This window comes from Zeus faber, assembly GCF_960531495.2.
Source record: "Zeus faber genome assembly, chromosome: 12".
Classification (NCBI taxonomy): domain Eukaryota; kingdom Metazoa; phylum Chordata; class Actinopteri; order Zeiformes; family Zeidae; genus Zeus; species Zeus faber.
The window spans coordinates 5,240,169-5,263,225 of NC_137196.1; the positions used below are offsets into that span (position 1 = coordinate 5,240,169).

At 40.5% G+C, this 23,057-nt stretch overlaps 1 protein-coding gene across 1 annotated transcript; it reads right to left on the reverse strand.

The window, feature by feature from the left end:
* Window positions 1-5,353: 5,353 nt before the first annotated feature.
* Window positions 5,354-22,923, reverse strand: LOC307237911 (dnaJ homolog subfamily B member 6-like). The gene is made up of 10 exons (XM_080010711.1): window positions 22,807-22,923; window positions 21,762-21,869; window positions 20,251-20,360; window positions 18,547-18,609; window positions 18,326-18,436; window positions 17,758-17,892; window positions 17,386-17,590; window positions 16,593-16,663; window positions 12,894-13,097; window positions 5,354-6,252 (listed from the first exon to the last, which is right to left on the reverse strand). Exons 2-10 carry the CDS (start codon window positions 21,824-21,826, stop codon window positions 6,179-6,181), a joined length of 1,038 nt encoding a protein of 345 aa, XP_079866837.1. The 5' UTR covers window positions 21,827-21,869; window positions 22,807-22,923; the 3' UTR covers window positions 5,354-6,178.
* Between the last annotated feature and the right edge of the window lie 134 nt (window positions 22,924-23,057).

Genomic DNA, 23,057 nt, shown 5'->3' on the forward strand with positions numbered 1-23,057 from the left:
AATTGCACTGAACTCAAATTTGTACCACAATTTGACAAAGTGGAATAGCCAAGAAGCCTTGACCTTTACAGGACAATTTGATATTTAGGGCTTTAAGATAAAAGTTTGGCAAATACCTGCCTTAATAAGGCTGAGTAATTCTGTATAATTAAAGGACACTGATTTGAAAATAATGAACAAACATGAATAATAAACCTTCGCTTTAATAATGAAATAATGTACAGAACCCAATATCGGACATATAAATATTTACCCCTTCCTTGTCCTGTACTCTTTTACTGGCCTAAGTTCCCAATCTCTCGAAGGGATAGTTTATTACAATGTTGATGGTTTTATGTTATTTTCCCACTTTCCCAGCAACAGATACACATTCAACTTCATAGAGGAATAATAATAAAATACTTGGTATTGATATTTATTTCACCTGAGAGCGGATTTTGAAAAGGGGAACCACAAATAATAATAAGATAAGACAACCCTCTTTTTTATTCATCCCCAGGGGGAAAAAACAAAATTGTTGGATTCTTTTTTGTAGAGCATGAAACAAGATTACATGTTCATGCATGTATCCAGAAGCTATTGGAGGAATCCATTTCACTTGTTGGATACAGAGGTTTTATGCTGCCATTTAGATCCCCCCCCTCTCTCTCTTGGCTGGGCAAGAGATTTAGTCTGCACTGGCCAATAGGCTTTTATCTGGTTGTATAATAAGAGTTCGATAAATCCCAATAGAGGTATTAGGCTTCCGCTCCACCAGCTCTGGTGTACCTGAGTTAATTATAGACTGTCTATCTACTCCTGGGACAGAGTAGGACACAGACATACGTCAGGAACACAGTGACTACATCATAACTGTGAGGGCGTGAAGCTTCCTCAGCCCTTTCCATTCCTCTTCACCACCTGGCTAAACTGAAATTAAAAAAGAAACATAAAGCACTTTTTTTACTCCTCTCCTATAGGCGCATTATTTTCCTAAACCTTTGGAGCTTTAATCTATCAAGTTACATTAACTTTATGTTGCTCTAAATAGATTGAAGGGGCTGAGCTGTGGATGGACATATTGTTTCAGTGGTAAGGGAGGAAATTCATTACAGAACCGGATGAACTTGTCAGATGATAGCCTAAAGTAATGAGAACTTCTAATCGATGGGCCGGAGATTAAGGAAAGCATTACAGGACTTTAACTTCAAAAGGATAAAAGAAATAAAAAGTGAAATTTATGATTTCTGTGCCTCTTGTACAGTAATAGTTTTTTTTATGTAGTGTAGTAGAATTTTCAGAGTAGTTAAAAGAGCAGTCTATACATCTACTTTATTCTGTTCTGTTTTATTCAGAAATCACTCTTTCAAAGAAAGATGAAAGATTACACGAGTTTAACTTGTTTTTAAATGGAAATGTAATGACAAATCAGGATGTATGTGCATCTTGTAAAAAAAACAACAAGAATGTCGTGGAGTAACATTTTTAAGATTGATTTTTGTAATATTTTAAGTCGTTCAAAGTCTCTATTCTGTTTTATTCCTGGTGATATTCCATTCAATTCTATTCAGTAGTGTTTTGCTCATTTCGATGCCCATCATCACCCTAAAATCGTAACACATAAATAACAAATAAATAAAGAAATCATTTAATTCAGGGTTCTTTCAGGTCTCTACTATGTTTTTTGCTTTTTTCTATTTACCTTAGCGGAATCAGAGATGGTCTCCTGAAACCCTCCTCGCGTCCTTTCTCCGGCTGGTGGTGGAGGGTTCCGCGTCCCACAGGGTTATCCCAGCCCGGCCGGGTCAGGGCTCGCCTCCCATCCTGCTCCGGCTGCAAGCCTCCCCGGGAGCGAAGTGACAGGTGCGTCTCCACATTTTATTTTATTTGGAAAAGATGAAAAGAAAACCTCTCTCTCTATATATGTGTGTGTATGTATACACACACACACACACATATATATATGTGTGTGTGTGTGTGTGTGTCTGTAAAAAGAAATGTAAAAAAAATCTCGACAGAAATTGAACTTAAATGAGGAGAGAAATTGAGACTAAATCACCGCGGCGCGGGAGATGAGCGCTCTGGGATCGGGTTGCCCTGGGGGTGGGGGTGGGGGTGGTGGTGGGGGGTGGAGGCTACAGTCCGAGCATGTAAAAATAAACGGATAAGTGAAGAGAGAGAGAGAGGGAGAGAGAGAGAGAGAGGGAGAGGGATGGGAGGGCTAATTGGATTGAACCGTACAAGCACCAAGGACAGCTCCAAACCGAGACAGCCGCAGCGCTCCGCCAACCCCACTGTCCGTTCGAAAAAGGAACCACGAGTTTTGTTTTATTTCCCATTCTTTTCTCTTTTTTCCCCTTTTACTTTAAGTTTGTTTTAGGGCTGGGGAGTCATTTGTCATATTGTCCCACTTTATGTCAGTTAAATCAGTTCAACACACATTTGCCGTATATATTAAATACTTCAGAATTCCTATTTCCCCAGTTTTACTGTTAAGTTTACAAATTAAGGGTTAGGGTTGGACCATTGGTGTATACATACAAATAGCCCATAAAGCACCCAAGGACCGTCTCCGGATCATTTGGGCTTCTATAGTTAAGAGAAAGTAGAGATTTTCTACCTCCATGAACTATACTAAGATGGGGTTAGGGTTAGGGTTAGGGTTAGGGGTCAGAGTGCCCATGCTGACCCCTGTCCACTGCTGAAAGCTCCTACAATGAGCACCTGAGCGTCAGAACTGGACCATGGAGCAATGGAAGAAGGTGGCCTGGTCTGATGAATCACAATCTCTTCTACATCATGTGGATGGGCGGGGTTAGGGTCCGACGCATGGAGCATCTGCGGGATGTGCTGGAACAATAAGCCTGATCCATCCAAGCCCCACCTCACAACTTGCAGGACTTAATGGATCTGCTGCAATGTCTTGGTGCCAGAAACCACAGGACACCTTCAGAGGTTTTGTGGAGTCCATGCCTCGACGGGTCAGGGCTGGTTTGGCAAGAGGGAACTACACAATATTAGTGGTTATTAGTGGTGGTTTTAATGTTGTGGATGATCGGTGTATACGTAGTTTATTCAAAGGTCGACAGTCAAGTTTGATTTGTTCTTTCCTAAATATGGTCGCCATTTATTTTCCTTCTATTATATAATAAATAAATTAAAAATATATATATATATGTATAAAAGATTACGTCAGCTTTTGGATGAAAATATGTTTCACTTCCAAACTAGACCATTAACGTGCATGTAATCTGCTACTTCAGGCTTTCGCTTTCAGTTTGAACCTGCTGGACTTTGACTGCAGCCGCCATGTTGCTTGATCACACGGATCCTCTAATTGGGTCAAAGTGTCTTCAGTGGCATTTCCTACGGTTAAGGGTGCAGGATAGAGCTACTTTAAGGAAGCATGTGCTTGAAAAGTAATGAGGCCATTTTCTCGCTTTGACTAAATATGTCTGGTGTCAAAGGAGATGTGCTACCTGCACCTGAGATTTTACCACGTCCCGATGGCGATACATGATGCCTCTTCAGTAGCTAAACCTTATATACTTTTAAATAAGTTGAATTGTAAAACTTTCGTGACATCGTCACATACGTCTACACGCCTGACGGTGTGATGAAAGGTTCACTCTTTTTGTTTGGAGATGCACTTCTCAAGGAATCACTCAGTCGGAGGAGTCAGTGGATCTGAGTTGTGAATGAAATTCTCACAAGAATCATTTTTATTGTGTAAAAAAAAAAAAAAAAGAAAGAAAAAGTCCATTTTGGCAAAATGCAAAGTGTAAATAGATTACATTCCAAATGCCCCCCCTTCCCCCCGTCCACACACACACACACACACCACGGGGTGGTGCAATGAACAATGAACAATGAACCACACCTGGTGCAGGGGGCCCGCCCCTCCCCACGCCGCGCGGCGAGCACTGAGTCCACGGCTCCGGGAGGCGGCGAGGTAAGTGCAAGGGGCGCTGTAACCTAGGTGTACATTATAGTTGCTTAAGTAACATAGACTGTTATTGAAAGGCAGGTTTCAATTTTTGTAAAAGTGTGGCATAAAAGTGCAACTGCACACAGAAACTGTAGGGGCGCCACAGACCAAAACGTATACAGATGCCGCTTTAATGCATTCCTCAGTAATTATCTTTCAGTTTGTGAGTTGAAGATTCAGACTCTCAAGTCATCACAAATGTTTGTTCGCGACAAACAAATCTTTCACGAGTCATTCATCACTCAGTAAAAATTCAGTTATTTGAATTGAATTTTTTCATCGTTTCATCAATCATAAAGTGTTCTCAGGGGGCAGTTGTATGAGACAGCAGGGATTTTCAATAGGCTGGTGAATGTCACATTTAGAAATTGTCTTTCGGGCTCAGATATTGGGCCTTTTACTTTAGGTTTAGTTGTTTTGTCAAGTGATTTATGCCTATAGAAACTATACTACTTTATTTGTATCCCATTATTTAGCCCGGGTTGTTTAAAATTCAACGTGGAAAATTGCTACGAAAAATACATTACTTAGTATTCAGACACATAAAAAAATATTATTCTATCACAGGTGTGTGACGATCCTACATTGAAAAGTGACTGAGGTATCAACACCTTTATAGGGATTTATTGTTTCAATTTCCCTTTAATTCCTCGTTTGTCCAGTAGATGTCCCCACCGTACAACGCTTTGGACTCTATTAAGCAGTCGCAATTTTCTATAATTTTTCATAATAATTTAAATCATTTCATATTTTCTGTATACTTTATTTTCAATGGCGGGCTTTATTAAACAGAAATTGTAAATCGATTGGCTAGAAAGTGTAAATTAGTTTAATTTCTCATTTGATCTATCGTTTCGTTCATTTTAATCTTAAGGGAATTTTCCAATCATCGTGGTTTATTATTTCATATATCGCACCCAAGTTTTTTCCACATTTGCAGATAATTACTATACAAAACCCTTTCTCAGTTCTCCCTTTTTCTATCACATTTTAGACCAGATTCGGACAAGACACAAAAAATAACTCCTCATTTAAATAATTTTATCAGGAGTTAATATAGTATTTCAGTGTATGAACCGCCCCCAATGCAAGCCATCGTCGAATTACAAAAATAGAGCAATTATTTTTAAGCTCTATTCCGTCTGGCATTTAAATATATATTTTTTATTTTATTTCAATATTTTGAAGTAAAACATTTAAAATATTGTTTTTCTGATTGTACTTGCTACAAATTGATATATACTAAAATACTATATATACTACTAAATACTATATATATATATACTAAAAATACAATTCAAGCCCAATACTATGGTACTGAGAATCCACTTCGACCAGCAGGAACCAAGACACACGTGTACACTCATGAACTATAGAAACCTGCAGAATGTTACTTAAGAGGCCTTTATTCACTTTCAAAGCTTGTTGAAAAACATTAACATTTAAACAACAACTACAAAACAGACTACAGCCATCACTTTAAAAAAGCAACAACAAAAAAAATAATATTAAAAGACATAATAGTTATTAATAGGCACTGCCCTCAAAAGGTGCTCAGGGTGAGAATGTGACACGTAGTCCCATAATTTTAAACAATAACGTGCTGGAACCACCAAATTAATGTTATATGTGTGATATGTGTTCTGACATATTAGAGGGAGTTTGACTTGCAAAACTGTTGAGATTTAGTCCTAATTTACATTAAAAGATGATTTATTTTCTGAGTTATAGGGGTTTATCCCTTCATCTATTGTGTCAGTGGAATTCTTTTAAGTGCGATTCTTTTTTTATAACATCGAAGACAGCAGTTAAGGTCCTAACGCATCTCACCTCAGCACCTATAACTTAAAAAAATGTTTAAAAGGGGTTATCGTCACATCTCTCAAATTCTGACAATTTGGTCATGATTACAATTCGCAAACATTATGAATTTATGTTCACTGTTTGCGATGCGATGATGCAAATATTTCATTCATATTTTTTGACAGTGAGCAGGTTGGTGAGCATTTGTGATGCCAAACGTGGAGTAAACGTGCACTTTTTCAAGTTGCGGAGAATGCAAAATGTTCTTTTTTTTTTTTTTTTTCTCAGAATTTCTCTTACGAGTTCCCAGGATGAACTCACAATGTTTTTAAAAGGTTTTTTTTTAATACGCCCTTCACCAGTTCTAGATTGGTGCCATTCAAAATGACTGTTGTATGTGCGTGTGTTTCATGATCTTCTCTTCCTCACATCATCTTCTTGGGTAAAGCTTCTTTTCCTCTTCAAGTCGGTTTGAGTTTGACCTGGGGATGAAAAAAAAATATTCTCAGTATCACTGAACTGCGATCACATTTGCACTCGGCACTTGTTTTCCTATTGCTTTCATTAAACATTGCATAATCCAATTTTTGAAATCCCAAGTTTCAATTTTACTGTATTTACTAGCTTTAAGATGAGTTTTCGTTCCACAAAGGGGAGCATGAGATGAAGGGTCTCAACAATTTATAGTTAAATTTAGGGTTCCCCACTCCACATGAAAGGAAAATTTCCTGACTTTTCCATCACCAAATCTCATGTCTAAATAAATAAATAAATAAAAATAAATACCATTCACATTCCTTTACCTGTCTCAATTTTAGATTTTTTTCCCCCCAACTTTCCAGAAATCCCAATGAAATCCGTACAAACTCTGTAAATCTGACGCCGACCGCTTCTTAATTCAGCCAGGCGATGACCACATCTGAGGAGAGAGACTAACTAGTCTTATAGAAGTTTGTAAGGATATCAATTGCAGTGGTGTAAAGTAAAAATACTTTGTTACTGTACTTAACTTGAGTAATAATATTTCTGTCGACTTTTACTTTTACTTAACTACATCTAGCCCCCAAAAATTACACTTTTACTTCGATAAACTTCCCCTGAACACCTTTTTTACTAGCTACAAAATAAAATCAGAGGAAAAGTGTGTAAACAAACACTGTCAAGCAACTGTTGCCAGGTCCACCAGGTAAGTGTTGAAGCGGGTTGTTTATTTGTTTGTGTGTTGGGGGATGGCGGGAGACCTGGCAACCCTGCCTGTTTCAAGTTCTGTTTTTGCGGCATTACTTCTTAACAAGCACAGGTATGTCCCAGAGACTGAGCCAGTAGAGATGGGAGGTTTGACTCATTTTACTGACTCGAGTTTGTACAACTCACTAAAGAGAGTGGGGTTTTCGAGTCACTCGAGTCACCAAGTCGGTCGCCCAGAGTTTGGGGAATCCCCCACTGGCTACAGCGCCCATAGAGCATGTGCACGAGAGACTTCCACCGGCCGAGCTGGCTAACTTGAATGGAATAAAATTATTAAATTCTTCTAGACTTTCCAAATGTTATCAGAGCGAATAGATCAAATTGTGATCGTGAAACGAGTCACGGGGGTTGTGACGCTCAAAAAAAAGTATCCACCGTTTTACAGCCGCTCCCTTTCCCATGATTTTGTGCAGGAAAAATGCTTTTTGGGCACCTGCAGGCCCGGTTGTAATTACACAGTTTGATCAATATGTGAAATTGGCTTCAAAGCCCGGCGCTGTTCCTTGGCGCTTGCTCAGAAGAAGCACTCAACCAATCAGAGCTACTCTCACTGAATGACAAGCTCACGAGTCAGAGTTGCTCGAGTGACAGCGAGTATCAAGCCATCCAGTCACTGGCTCGCACCCACTGAACCAACAAGTTCCACCCACTCCCAGTCCCCACTGATTCACATGATCAGGCCACCGATTTACTACAGGAAAATGATCCATATCATTGTGATAAAAGACTGAAAAACCAAGAGGCAAAGGCAAAACTTTTATTTTTAAATGAATTTTAATATAAATTCAATTTAAAATTTATGATTGATCAATACGAATCAAGTAGTAGTAAACTACTAAAGAGGGACAAATTGAAACTCATGGACGGTTACTGACTGTCACTCCGGGATGGAGCCTAAGTCAGACCTTCAGCTCTGGGCTGGGAGAGCGAGTACTGAGCGATTCGGGTTGCTCACTCACTCACTCACTCACTCACTCACTCACTCACTCACTCATACTCTGAGTGAGACATTGACTTGAGCTCCAGGCAGGTTGGTAGAGCAAATCAGTGAGTGATTCTTGGAGTGGGTGGGGCTTTGGGCTGGGAAAGCGACTCGAGCAAGTACTGAGTTAAAACAAGTACCAAAGTGGTTTATTTTCTCACAGGGCTTGGTTAATACAATAATTAACTGGATACATTTCCACAAATACAGTTAATATAAGAGTTGCACAGTAGTGTGAGTGACACGTTGTCTAGCTAGTAGCAGGTAGGAGGAGCGAGTCAGTGAACAAGTTAGTGGAGACGAGAATTTGTCAATCCCGAGTCAGTAAAAACAGTCATTCGTTCAAATTCACACATGACCCATGAGCCAGAGCCACAGCTAGAGCAGCATGTTAGAGAGCGACATCGATGGAAAGAGGAACTATGGCCATATTTACAAGAAATATCTTCTTATATCGGAGTGAAAGATGCGTCCGACATAATGAAGGGCCTGGTATGTGTATCGAAAAATACAGAAATATTGGCATTTGAATTGGCAAAAACTCACCATCCAAGTTAGTTATCTTGCTATTTATGCGCGGGCGCGCGCGCGCACACACACACACACACACACACACACAGACACAGACACACACAATAACAATTCTAAATGTTAGGTTTTTGGTTTTGGTTATACCCTGTAAAGTTATGAAGTTATTATAGCTGCAGTTGAAAACAATAAAGTCAGTTGTAAAATGTGACAAAAACCCAAGTTATTAAATCAGTGTGATCATTTTCAACCTGTCTTACACTCTCTGCCTCCGAGGAATGAACGTTCTGCACTCGTTCTCCCTGTCCACTCGCTCCCTCCCCAGCTCCACGCTGCGGTGCAGCCGGTGAGGAAGCCACGCGCTTGTGCCCGATGTCCCTGCAACGCACCCCTAAATGTAAAAGACACGTCTAGTGTCTGAGCGACATTTTTAAGAAGAAAAATAAGACAATTTATTAAGACCTGTGTCCATAGAGACTGGACGTGTTTCAGTTTCTCGTCTTCGCAGCTGAGCTCCACGGTTCGGACTGGCCATTTTTCTGGATGCTTTTTTCTTCCCCATAACAAATCATTTTATTTGAATGATTGAAATGAAAATTATTTGCGTAAAATAAATAGTGGTAAAAAAACACTATTTGTGCTTTATTTGGATTCGGCTCCACCGCTACGCTACGGAAATTGTATTGCTTCTATCCCCACACACTTGCATTCACAGCCGACATTTTCCCAAATGATTCCAGATCACGAGTGGGACTTATGAAACAACTTTCACAGAACATCGACACTGGCCCTTTTTCTGACATGACCCCGATACGGATCATATCCAGTTGATTTTCGGCTTTCGGTGCAAGTGGGAAAGGGGCTGAGACGCCAGTTAGTTTCTGGACTGCTCAACTACGCTACCTGGTGGTGGTTGGTGCGCACTACAGCTAGTGGTCTTTTTGCAAAAACAATCTCAACGCAGGAACAATGCCGCCGGGGGATGGGATCAAAGCTGCTGCAATCGTGATATCTGAAACTAGAAACATCTGTAGCTACAACATACATTAATTCTTAAGTTAAAGTGCTTTAGAGAAGATAATTAAGTGATGTCTTTCTTTTTTCTTATTGTTTCAGAGAAAGCATGGGCGCCAGCTTATAAAGGATACAGGGCTGACGTCAACAAAGAGAAAACAAGTTCCTGAGACTCCCTCCACCAGTAAGCAGAGCACATTAGTGCACCAAGACAATGTCTCAAAAGGTTGTTGACAAAGCAGCAATGAAATATGTGGTCCAAGGGCTCCAGCCATTCTCTGTTGTCGAAAAAGAACCATTTCGAGACCCTGTGAAGGAACTGCAGCCTAACGCAAAAATGATATAAATGACGAAGGAGGATGTGAGTGAGGCCATGAGAACAGTTGACCATATCGCCACCACCATCGATGCCGGTCTGTCAGAAGACAGAGCTTCATCAGCGTTACAGCCCATTGGATAGAGCCTGACAGTCTCAACCTATGCTCGGCAGCCCTAGGGTGCAAATATTTGAGAGGCTCACACACAATGACATCCCTTCTGAGTTTGATACACTGTATAAGATTGTGAGAACAACAGGCAATCAAATTTCTGAATAGCTTTAAACGTTTTTGGTGAAGATGAAAACAACAATGCTGTCGGTGATGGTGGTGATGCAGCTCAGCCAGGAGAGGAAGAGACCGAAGAGGATCAAGAGGGGAGTGAAGTTTGTTGATATGCTTCTGAATGAACATGATGAGCACCAGCCACCGAAGCACCAGTGCTGTGCTTGCCATCTACTCAATTTAATATCCATGGTAGATGCCAAGAGAGCAACATCCAATTAGGGCTTCAAAAAAGTGTAATGCACTCTGGAACAAAAGTGGAAGATCCACACATTCAGCCGAAACTGTTGAAGATACTTGCTCCCTCCAGCTGCTGCGCCCGGCTGCTACAAGGTGGAACTCCCTTTTCCTGGCTGTGGAAAGACTACTCAGAATAATCAAAGGAGAGGCGGCCATCAGAAGTATCTGCACAGGCTAAAAGGTTCAGATGTCAGTAAAGGTTATATGTGCTGTGTTATTCATTATAATCCCTTGGGGACTAATAATTGTCACATTGTATACATAGTACACTATCATTTACCCATTTGGTCAATTAGTCATGCAACCATTGATGACTTGAATCAGATGAAATGGTTATATAGGGTTATAAAACACAGTATTGTTGTTTTCGTCACAGGTTCCACCCAGCTGATCTTGCATTCATCACAGAGTATCCCGCTACCATGAGTCCAGCTGCCCAGGCAATCAACATCTTGCAGGCAGAAACCAATGTCCAGATAGGATGGCTCCTTCCAATGATCAACCTGCTGACCTCCAAACCTGACAGAATCAAGTTGCCACTGAAGTACTGTAAGCATCTGGTGAATGCTCTACAGCTGGGAATAAAGAATCACTTTGGCCATATGTCAGGAGACCCGGAGTTGATCGCAGCTGTGATTCTTCTTCCAAAATTCCAAACAACGTGGACAAGGGATGATGCAATAATCAAAATGGTTAAGATAACGTGGGGTGAATGGAAAAAATAAGTCTATTGGCATACATAGTGTACTGCAGTTTTGAGAACCACACATGTAAACCAAAATTCTGATCGACATGACCAAAATGAAGTAGCAGAAGAGTCCATCTCAAAGAAATTGTGAGTTATCCGTTTAAGACCTTAGATCGGGGTCATGATATGTTCAGAGTTTTATTGATACCATCATTTCTATCTCCATCCTCCGTTTCAGGACTCAAATACATCAAAGTGCACATGGAAGAACCCTCCCTGCAGCTAGGTGATGCCACCAGGTCCAGCTCATTGGATAAAGAGGATTCTTCTCTGCCCTGAAGACCTGTCACACACAAGATAGCGCCAAACAACTGGACGGACACATGACCTGTTCAGCAGATCACATGGACCTGCTGAAACCCTTCCCAGCTGTTGGCAAGCTATCTGTGAAGCTGGAACCCATCTACGACTATTCAGCACTGCAGGACCTGTCTTCTGCCAAACAAGAGCAACATGGTTGGATTCCTGCAACTTTGAAAACCAACTCCATCTAAAGATAAAACCACACATTATTCAACTTAAATGAAGTGTCATTGATAACAGCATGGGTCCTTATTACGAAGCTGAAACGCTGCTTTCTAATACAGTTCCATCAGTTGTGGTGACCTCTTGTTCATGTTCAGTGTAATGGAGTCTCCGATGTATGTTTCTTAAGGTGGTCTTCATGCTTTTTATCACCAAAATGGAGTGAGGGAATTCACTATTTTTGATTTTTTGATTGTGATAGTGTGTCCTTGAGCTCAATAATTAATACTATTAATAAACATGGATCCTTGTTACCAAGCAACATTATTGAGACACATTTATTATTCAGTTCATCGTATGTCAGCTGGCTGGCATACGTCACTTGAGTGTTCCTACTGGCGGTGTGAATGCAAACAGAACAAATGCCCTTGAAGGTACAGGTAACGTAGTTCTCAGGGGAGCTCCTCAGTGGGCAGCTTCTCTCAGGGAGTCCCCAGATCTGTTTGGTCCAAAAACACCTATAGAAGAGCCACTTCTGGTTTCACAGAGAACCTTTCAGGATTGAGCCCTTTAAAGCAGAGTTTCCTAACTATGTCTGCAAAACTCACCAATGGAGCTCTAGGAGGTAGAGCAGGTCGTCTAGTGATCGGAAGGTTGCCGGTTCGGTCCCCGGCACCTCCTGGTAGCGTGCTGAAGTGTCCTTGAGCAAGACACTTAACCCCTTTTGAGTCGTATGACTAGAAAAGCTCAGTATAAATGCACCCATTTACCGTTTAAATGACTCGGGAGTCAGGAGCCACTCAGACAGAAGGGTCGGCGAGCAAGTGAATCTTCAATTCACAAACTGAAAATAATGAACTCCCGTTTACAGAAGACCGCCCTCGCTCGCCGTGCATTAAATCAAATGGACAAAGAGTTGTAGAATTAGTTAAATAAGTGCAGCTTTGCAATTTTGATCTTGCAACACAAAAGCCACAATTTGTTTACTTTTTAAGTAGAATTTGAAAAAAATTCACCGAACACCTGCTCGAAAAATATTTAAAGGACCATTTCTTTGCATTTCCTTGCCTAGACACCGGCCGCGTGATTTTGTTTGCAACTTGCAATATTGAACATCTGTCAATGGCTATATCGGCTATTATACCTCCACCAAGGACCTTTTATTATCCACAAGAACCATGAGGAACATGAAGAATGACCCACTAAATAAAGCTTCTTCTTTTGGTATATGGTTCCAAAGTCTGAAGACTTCTTTCACTTCACCAACCTCAACTTTCTCATGCGGTATGGGCTTACCTGGCCTTGAGCTGTGCGCTTCTTCTCTGTGCAAGTTGCTTCCTTTGGGTGAAGTGGAAGCGCCCTTCAAGTGCTGTGATTGGCTGAGGGACGACGCCTGCGGGGGGCGGCCTCCACCGGCCTCCACGGCAGCAGCAGCAGCAGCAGCAGCACCACCACCACCACCACCACCACCACCACCACCACTGAGCTCGCCGGCTTTACCTACAGCAGGTGAGAATACAGGACAACTTCACAATGCTTTCTGATGACTCCTGCAGAGCCGCGGGGAAGGAAGTCTCAGCTGTTTGGTTTGCTCGGCAGACCTGTTTACCACCTGATGTGATGGAGATATGATTCAGGAATTTCAGTGTATTTCAGTTTGTATTCACTCAACTCAACAACTTGCCCAAGGACGGGCGATATCATTTTTCAGTGGTTTGGCGTGAGGGAATTGTGACTACATTATGTTGTGACAGATCATTTTGTGTCCGAAATTAGCAATTAATAAAGGTGATATGGCCAAAACCTTGTCATGATTTGAACATAGATAGTATTTGACGAGAAGTTTGGGTGCTGAATGTTGCAGAACAAATACAATACAAAGGATCAACAGCTGTGATCAGATAAGTTGTTTTATTTCAATGTAAGTGATCAAACGATTCTTTGAAGTGCGCTGGAAGCGCTGCACACTTACTCTTGCATATAATTACCCGAATTTTGCTGCACTTCTCCTCCCCCCATATTTGAGCCACAAAATATATCAAAACGACCGGCTCAAAGTTGGCAGGTGTGCTATGTTATTGTGGAAGGTTCGGGCCAGCACTTCATTAAATATTCCACCATTTGTGCAACATTTTGCCCAAGAGGAAAAATGCGGATTGCGGCAAAGAAATCCAGTCATCATGGAAACATATGTTAAGATATTAGAGGAATTTCCCACATAACTCTGCGCACGCACGCACGCACACGCACACGCACACACACACACACACACACACACACACACACACACACACACACACCACAAATTGCCTAGTTTGTTTTATAAAAAAAAACTTCAGTCATTCACCAGTCATTCTGGTCGCAATGAATGTATTGGAGTTCTTCTGATCTTACACACCATATCCCACTTGAACGTGTGTTTCAATTGTAGTTGGATCATTAACATGGGCTTTTAATTACGTAAGCGACAATCAAGAAACATGTATTGATATTACATGGAAGTCCAAAAAACAGATCATGAATATGTATTCGTTTTCATCGCTGAGCTCTACTACCCACTGTTGGTCAAGTCTTCTCTTACACTGTTGAAATTGGAATTTTTACTTTTCGCAGATGAAGAAAGAAACATCTTGTACCGATTCTCAATGATTGCAACTAAAAATATACCTCTGACGCTGACCTCACATTGGGGTGACTAAAGGTGGAACCTCTCTCAAATTTAAAGTTGCCATTTTTTGTGGCATTCGGGATTTTGGAACTCTTGACAAAGTTCAAATTTCAAGGCTTGTTAAAATGGAACTTTGCAAGTGACACCATTTTTCGAGCTGGCACGCCCACTCACCGTGAAATAAAAACATTTCTTCACACACTATTATCAATGCAAGGTCGTAGCCTAGCATTGGTGAGAATCTGCATAGTTCATCACTGGTTGTTGCCTGGTTGTTTTGACTAATAAGATGTTTGCTTTCAAATGCAGGAATATGAGGGTGGGAATAACAGTGCTTTCCACATTAAAAACACCTCACGAAGGATTTTGTAATCCATTGTGTTCCGTATTTAACGGGCTAGCAAATTGTTGATATAGGGAGGTGCCAGCCAGAGAGCGCTCACACATCGTTTAGGGATCTACACACATGAACCAAAGACTAAACAGGTTTAAGGTTGTATTACAGCTGCTCTGACTCGTTTACAACTGAAAAATGACTTGCAATTCCTAAATCGCCACAAATGTACGATGATGGTATGTTTTCTATTTGTCTCGACTCTGGAAAGCTCCAACACCAAAACATTCGATTGGAAAGAATATACGAGTCTTTCTGATTCATTTGTGCGTGACCAGACAAGAAGTATTTAGTCTACTTCATACTTACGCCGCTTTTTTGGTTTATTGTGTGAGGAAATGAAAATGTTCACAATGTCACGTGACGTGGCTGATGTTAAAAACGATGAAACATTTGTTGATAGTTACCGCACTTAAAATGGGTCTGCCTTCCACAAAGGACAGATACACAGAAGAAAGCAGAAGATTTTAAAAGAGAAACGTCACACTCGACCAGCGTGCAGATCATGCAGGGAATGCTTGCTTGAATTTCAGAGTAATCACACTTAATTAGTTACCAACGAGCGTGCAGTTTCGGTAGAGCGGAGAAAGGTAGTGGAGAAAGTAGATTTAAAGAATGCTAGTGAGCAAAGCAATTTCAAAATCCCAGATTAACTGTTGGCATCAGAATAATATTTTCTTTTTTTTAATTGATTGTCTTAAAATATGCACCAACAATGTGATTTGGGATTTCACAGTGCATCCCTGGAGACGTCAAAGAAACGGCACAGGCCACGCCCAAAATTCCACATCCCCAAAATAGGATGGAATTAAGATTTATTGGTTTTACAAATTCCACAAAAAAAAAACAAAAAAAAAAAAAACCTTCAATACTCTTTCATTTAGAGGACGACTTCCTTAACGTATGCATTGTTATGCTGCTTTGTAACATTTAAGACTCCAACATTTACTGCCATACATGCTGAATAAATATGTACAAAAACAGAACAAACATACAGTTTAATTAGAACATATCGCATAACACATTCTACCAGCACTTTAATATTTTACTTTTATTCTTTCTTTTATTATATACAAAACAAAACATTAGTATGGGGGTTAAGACAAGCCATTAAACAAAGGCAGGGGGTGGGGGCTTGGTCATAGCAAACAAAGATTTGGTTACTATTCATAACTTAAAAACAAAACAAACAAAAAGAAAAACTCCAGTTCGGCAAGTTATTATTATTTTTTAAATGTATATTAAGAACATGCTCCGTTTTCTGAACGTTTCTAAAGCCCGACAGGTTGGAACAAACAAACAAATAATTTCTTTTTTTTTTTTTTTTTTTTAAGCAGCGGAGCTAAGAAAGACAGATCCATAGATGAAGAAATGGATTGAGAGATGACAGTGAGGGGGAGGAACAAAACGAGAATAAAAGCAAAGAGGAAGAAGAACTTTGAGGAAGGAAGAAACTGGAAAATCCTCAACATGGATATAGAATTAACATTGTGGCCCAAAGACATGTTCCCCTCCCCCACAAAAAAAGGAATGTTAAATGCATAGAATTCTTTTTTTTTTGGCATCAAAAAAAGTTCTTGGCCTGTCTTGTGTTAAAAATAAATAAAATAAAACATGAGTAGGATTGAAGTGTCAGGGTTGGGTACACTACAATAGAAAATAAAAAAACAAACACATCCCAACAACAAGTACAGCACTATTTTAGCATTGTTGCTTTTTTTTTTTTTTTTTTTTTTTTTTTTTTAAACCCCACTCATTCAAGTTTGTGTTGTTTTGTGCTGCGGATTTGAGGATTCGGAAGAGAATGGTTTTTTTTTGTTGTTGTTTTTTTTAACACATTTCCCACGGCGGCAGACATTTCCATTTTCTTTGATTTTTTGGAACAATCGAGTTATCGAGTCCAATCAATCCAGTCGGAGCAGCTGTTCCTTACCGTTGATGGTGAATGAGCGCAGCTGGCCGTCCTCCTCCACCTCCACGCGCTCCTGCCCATTCTCCACAATTCTAGAGAGAGAAGAGGGAAGAGAGGGGGAGGCTTGAATACGTACCTCTCTTCGTTTTCCTATTTATGGAATCCATATAATTTTGTTGATATATCCCATATTTAAAACAGCCATACCTAAAATGTTGTCAGCCTTTCCATTTTGTTAACACTGAAGTAAAAGTTTAAGTGTACGTTTACTGTGGAACTTTTTGTTTATAGGCATATTGTGAACATTTTCATCACTTCCTATTACCGTTTAAGCCTGTTCTACATCACCAGTTCTATCTTGCGTTCATCTTTCTGGTTTACTGTTTATTTCATAAGTTGTGGTATAGGAGGTGGTATACTTGAGTTTGACCTTTTACTTTTTAGGACTTTTTCATACTTCTATTTAGTCATTAGTTTTAGTGTGTATTGCCATATTTTATTGTGTACAGTTAACTGTTAGGTTTATTGTATATTTTTTTAAAAATTCAATATACTGCAATTTTCCTTTTTATATTTTTATTGTATTGCTTTATTATTATGTTGCCGAGTGTTTTGATGTGAGCTGTTGAGACAATTGCAAATTCCCTTCGGAGATGAATAAAGTACATCTATTCAATGTATTTTTGCCTTATGTACATGCATCTCTAAAAAAGTCATACTTTCCATAAAATAATAAATTAATGGTAAAATATGGTATAGATACGCTATTAACAGAAGTTACAGATTGGCAGTGGGTGCCGGGATGGCCACGTACCTTTTTGTGGTGATCTTCCTGCCATTGACGAACTTGGTGGAGGTGGAGACGGAGCGAAAGCCACCGCCAGAGCTGGTAAGGAAGGAGTTGAAGCCGCCGCCGCCGCCGCCGCCGCCGCCCGGATGGCTTGGGTGGGTCATGTGGCTCATGTGGCTCATGTGGCCCATGTGGCCCATGGAGCTGAGGGCGCCGAACGAGCCAAAGCCTGAAGGTGGACGGAGTGAAATGGAGCACAGGACAATATGAGAAAGGAAAAATCTAAATGGCCGATGTCTTGGTATTCCAATCAATGGTGAGCCATTCGAGCGAAAAGGAACGACTAAATGTTTATATATTAATTAATCAGTTTTAATAAATTGCTTCAACTCTCACCTGGATCGAATGGGGCAAACCCGGCGCCGAATGGCGGGAAACCTCCGAAACCTCCAAAAACCGATCTGCTGCGACTGACCCTGTTGTGGTGCCGTCGGCCGCCGCCAAAAAAGGGGTCATCAAATGGATCTCCACCTGATAAGAGAGGAGAGTGAGTGAGCGGTGCCAAGCCAGATACTAACTTTTAAAACACTGATTGTGCAGAGATCTTTTGGGAATGGAATTTTGCCTTCAACAAAATGTTGTTGGTTGTCAGCCCAAATGGCATATGTACTCTAGCTTTGTAGATCGATTGTCTATGTTCTACAATAATGTCTGCACTTTTGAGAGTTTTTTTTATATATAAATCAGAAGTGAACACTTGTCAAATTGACATTTCAGACTTTCTAATAGAACTCAAAGGATGAGGCTGCCGTGATATTACACGTTCCTAAATGTCAATGTGGCCAAAGAACAGACCCATCGGGCATTTCTCCTCCTAGCTTGACACCAGATACACGCTGTACATCTCGGAAGCCGTGCTGTGTAGTGTACGAGAGTGAACTGTGAGATTCAAAATGAAACCTACCAAAGAAATCGGCAAAGGGGTCTCTGCCTCCAAAAAACTCCCTGAACACGTCCTCGGGGTTACGGAATGTGAAGGTTTCATGGAAGTGGTCTCCGTTGTGATAATTGCCTCCTAAGAACGAAAAGAAATTTACAATATGCACTCACTTAAAAAAAACAATTAAAAACTCCCAACACTGCAGCGCAGTGCAGTGGAACTAAAAAGTTCTTCCTTCCTCTTACCTCCTCCGCTGCTGTTTGATAGTCCCTCTTTGCCGTAACGATCATATAAACTCCTCTTATTGGCTGAAAGAGAGGCATGAACATGGAACCAAATCAAAGTCACTCCACAGTTCTAGAAGAGGTACATTTACATATACTAGGAATTTGTTTTGGTGAGGTTTGGTGCGTGACACTGCAGACCATTAGAATTAAAATAATAATAAAAAAAATCTTAAGAACCTTTGAGAAAAAGAAAGATGAAAAAATAATACAAATTATTTTTTTTTATATATATATGTGCATGCGTGTGTTTTAAATGAAAATAAAAATTTTAATTTCAAATATATAGTCACAAAAACAATTCCAAAAAGATAAGATATGTAAAGATATGCAATTATACAAAATGCGACACTATGCACAGGATAAATTATTGTTATGGGTATAAAGAGTATAAATTCTAAACATGAATTATAACTATTTGCTAACTAGCTTATTACAGTATGTACAGTGTAATACCAGTATCATTGCATGTACATCATTGCATGTGTCATTATCATGCTTGCTTCTGTTCCCCACCAAATAGCGTCTTTCTCACTTGACTTCATCTAGAGAGCAGCTGTGTGTTGGTGGAAATAAGGGTGTGGTTGTATGTTATTAAACTAGCCAGTGTAATATTTATGGAACTGTATGGAGCACTTTGTGATTGTTGGACTGAAGGCACGTCACTGGAGAGAATTCTTCAATCTTGCTGCTCCAGTTGCCGCATCACCATAGCGACAGCCAAGGAAGCTCATTGGTATTGTAGTATTTCTCAGAAACCCAAGTCGTTATCCAAGGATTGTCGCATCGGGTGATCACAGAATGTCATTGTGAGGTGCGGCATGGCCCAAGAACAGTGTTGGTCTCGTTACTCAAAAATCGAAATTTATTACTCATTACTCTTCTCAAAAGTAATATTATTACTTTACTTTTTACACCCTGCCAACAGTAATTCACACTACTCATTATATTACTTTTCCGTTACACCAACAAATTTGGTAATTGCATCCTTTCTCCTCAAAACTCTGACTTGGCACATGTGCCTCTGTGTGAATGTCAAGGTAATCACCTGTAATCGCAGTTAAGGCTTCAACTACTGACTCTACCCGTGTCTTCTAGATGTGCTAAAACGCGATCAGCTCGGTCGTCAAAACTAACTTTATGTAGTCGCCTACGGACAAATGTTGTAATGATCCATGATCCATCCAATGACTAATTTCCCGAAGGACCACGTTCCCTCCATCCTTGTTTACACTCGTTCCCACATGCAGATAATGTAAAGCACCGTGAACTTAAAATATTTCCTTAAAACCGTTCTGCCGCTGATTTGCGACATAGTTTAGCGGCGGGACCACATGTGCAGCTGTCCTATCACCTGAGCATGATCAAATCACACAACGTATTTGTCATGACGTACAGCAGATATACCCAATGAGACCAACAAATTTGTTTTGGGCTAACTGTAATATTGTCACTGAAATTGTTTTAGTAATTAGTTACACTAATTGTTACCGAGAAAAGTAATGTTTTTAATGTAACGCGTAACTGCCCAACACAGCCCCAGGACTTGCAGCGTTGTGTTATTTGAAGTCACCATTTAGAATAACATCTCCTACGGCGCTAACAATGCGGAGACATTCCTTTGGGGAAAATAACTCCGTGTGCATTCCTTAACTCGATACCCACCATCTGACAGAACTTCATAAGCCTCGGAGAGCTCCTTGAATTTCTTCTCCGCCTCGTCCTTGTTCTCTGGGTTTTTATCAGGGTGCCATTTCAGGGCCAGTTTCCTGTACCTGGAGAGAGAGGACCAGCAAGCGAGCGAGAGAGAACAGTATTTTAACTCTGATTGACCACCACAATTGCGGATATCAATTTGAAAAATAACAAAGTGCTGAAATCAAAATTGACCCCACATCAACAGTAACATATTTACTCTTGTCAATTCTTGAGAAAGACGTACACACTTCTGACGACAGTATGAAACAGGGAGGTCAAAAAGGACTTAAAGGAATATCCTTATTCTACACACAACGATCGCAGGAGCTCAGGTCAATGGGAGATGCAGTATACAGATTAATCTATTAGATATGGGCCATATTTTAGTCAAGTGTCCTGCATAGCTCTAAAGTCTGGAATGTTCAAAAAGAAAAATCCTACTATTTTGATCTCTGACTGATTAATCCCTTTGGTTACATCCAAGTTTTTAAAACGTGAGCTTGTAGCTCAGGTCTAATGATAGGGGTATTATTGTGAGCCGACAATCAGATAAAAACACCTGAGAGTGCCAGAGCACACAGCAGCCATTATCAGAGCTATGGAGCTAGGAAGTAACATCTGGGACCATTATGTTTGTATTGAAAACAATGAGTGCTAAAGGCTGAGGTCAGCCGCTTCTGTAGAGATGTTTAAGACCTGGGGGGCGTCTCTGGATATGGATCTATTGTGGCACGCCTCTCCTTTCTCTTACTGCTGTTTTGGCATGAGTGAGGATATTGTGTGTGTGTGTGTGTGTGTGTGTGTGTGTGTGTGTGTGTGTGTGTGTGTATGTGCAGAGTTCAACAAAAGACTCCTATACTGGCTAGTTAAACACCATATTATATTGTTTAAGATTTGTTATGTTATTATCATAATAATAATGTTGGGACTTTTACCCTCTTGCTCAAGATAGGGGCTATGACTAGGGGACACCAGGGAGTTCTTGTGTGAAGACTGAATGGTGACAGAAATGAATTGGGGTATAGGGTGCTTGATGCTGCATTGAAATTTGGCAGCAGTTACATCTACAGTACAGTTGCAATGCCGCTTGAAAGTCACCAAAACAAAATTTTATGTTCCCCAGTATTTTTTAAATGGGCCTGACTTGCATACTAGAAGATTTACATCTTTTCACATCATTACAACATCATTTAGCGTACACTTTTGTCAAAAGTGACTCACAATTATTCATACACTGAAGGACGCAGACATCAGGAGCAACTAAGGGTTAAGTGTCTTGCTCAAGGACACATTAGCATGTTAGTAGAAGGAGCCAGGGACAGAACCGGCAACCTTCGGACTATCTTACAACCTTCGAATTTGCATCCTACATTTGCGGGGAATAGTTTTCAAACTACTGAGACGTTCTACCATCTGTGGAATATAATGATTCGTTGACTCAGTGGATTCGGCCCCCGGACCGATATTCTCCTACTCACGCTTTCTTTATGTCTTCTGCGGATGCCTCTCTTCGCACGCCTAATATCTGGTAGTATTCCACCATGGTGAGTGGATAGATGCGAGGAAATTCCCGGGAAACAGCAAACCTGAAATGTAAAAAATAAGTGAATATCTTGGTTATAGGATGCCATGTAAGATATTCAAAAGGTACTAAAAACACACTGCTCTGGAGTTGGAAGTTAAGACACAGCACTGAAATGGCCTGAGGATTTTACTTTTTTTTTTTTTTTTTAATCTGACATTTCAACCAACAGAATATGCGACAAAAGTTTAGGGCGACCAGATGTCTCGGCTTACTCTCCTTTTTTTTTTTAGGAGACCTTGTTCCTTTATGACACTTTATTCAGCATAAGATTACAAAACGAAAACATTGTTGAAACCCCTAATATCTTCAGAAATACGATAAAATAGGAATCATAATTATTCACTAATAATAAAGTGATATATCACTTAGTTATTTTAACTATTGGGATCATAATTGATATACATATTTTTGTATGATTTGTTTATTTGTATTTCACAATAACAATAAACCACGGCCGCGTCTCGCACAACAATAACACCAACAGTTTCTTATCTAAAGACAAGCAATTTAAGATGCACCGCTCGCCCCCTCCTGCCAACATGTCAACGCCGCTTAGTTTCCGTGTCATTTGAGCAGCAGCGGAAACGTCGGCTTGACTTTATTGAGACATTTTGCGGAGGTGTTCGGTCCGCTAGCCGCTACGTAGCCGACCTGCTCCGTCTACAGGGTCGCTCTCTGGTGGAAAAGCTAAAGGGTGAACTGAAGCTGGAAAGCCGTGTGCGTTGAACGCCAGCTCGGGTCGGTTCAGTCCGGCGACCCAAACAAATAGGCACCACCTTGGCGATGCGGAACGCGATTTAAACGATAAGCGTTAGCAGGCTAGCCACCTAGCTCAGGCTAATCAAATTAGCAAGTGCTGCGTTGCTCGTTAAACGCGTGTATGTTTGTTTGTTTGCTTGTGCGGCACGACACCGCCGTCCGTCGGGGTGTTTGGATACCTTGCTCGCGGTCCAATCTTCCGTGCCGCGGTGTGATATTCACGACTAAACAAGCTCTTGATTCGCGACGCTGGGAGCTAAGCGGCTGTCGTCATGGTCAGCGCTCCTGGAGGTTGTTATGGATTTGACGCAACTTCCTGTGCGCTCCTTCCTGTCCTGTTGTCGATTTACACTTTAGCTTTGATAATGATAATAATAATTATTATTATTAAGTAACACGAAAATCCCTGATGAAATTGTAAAATTGTGCT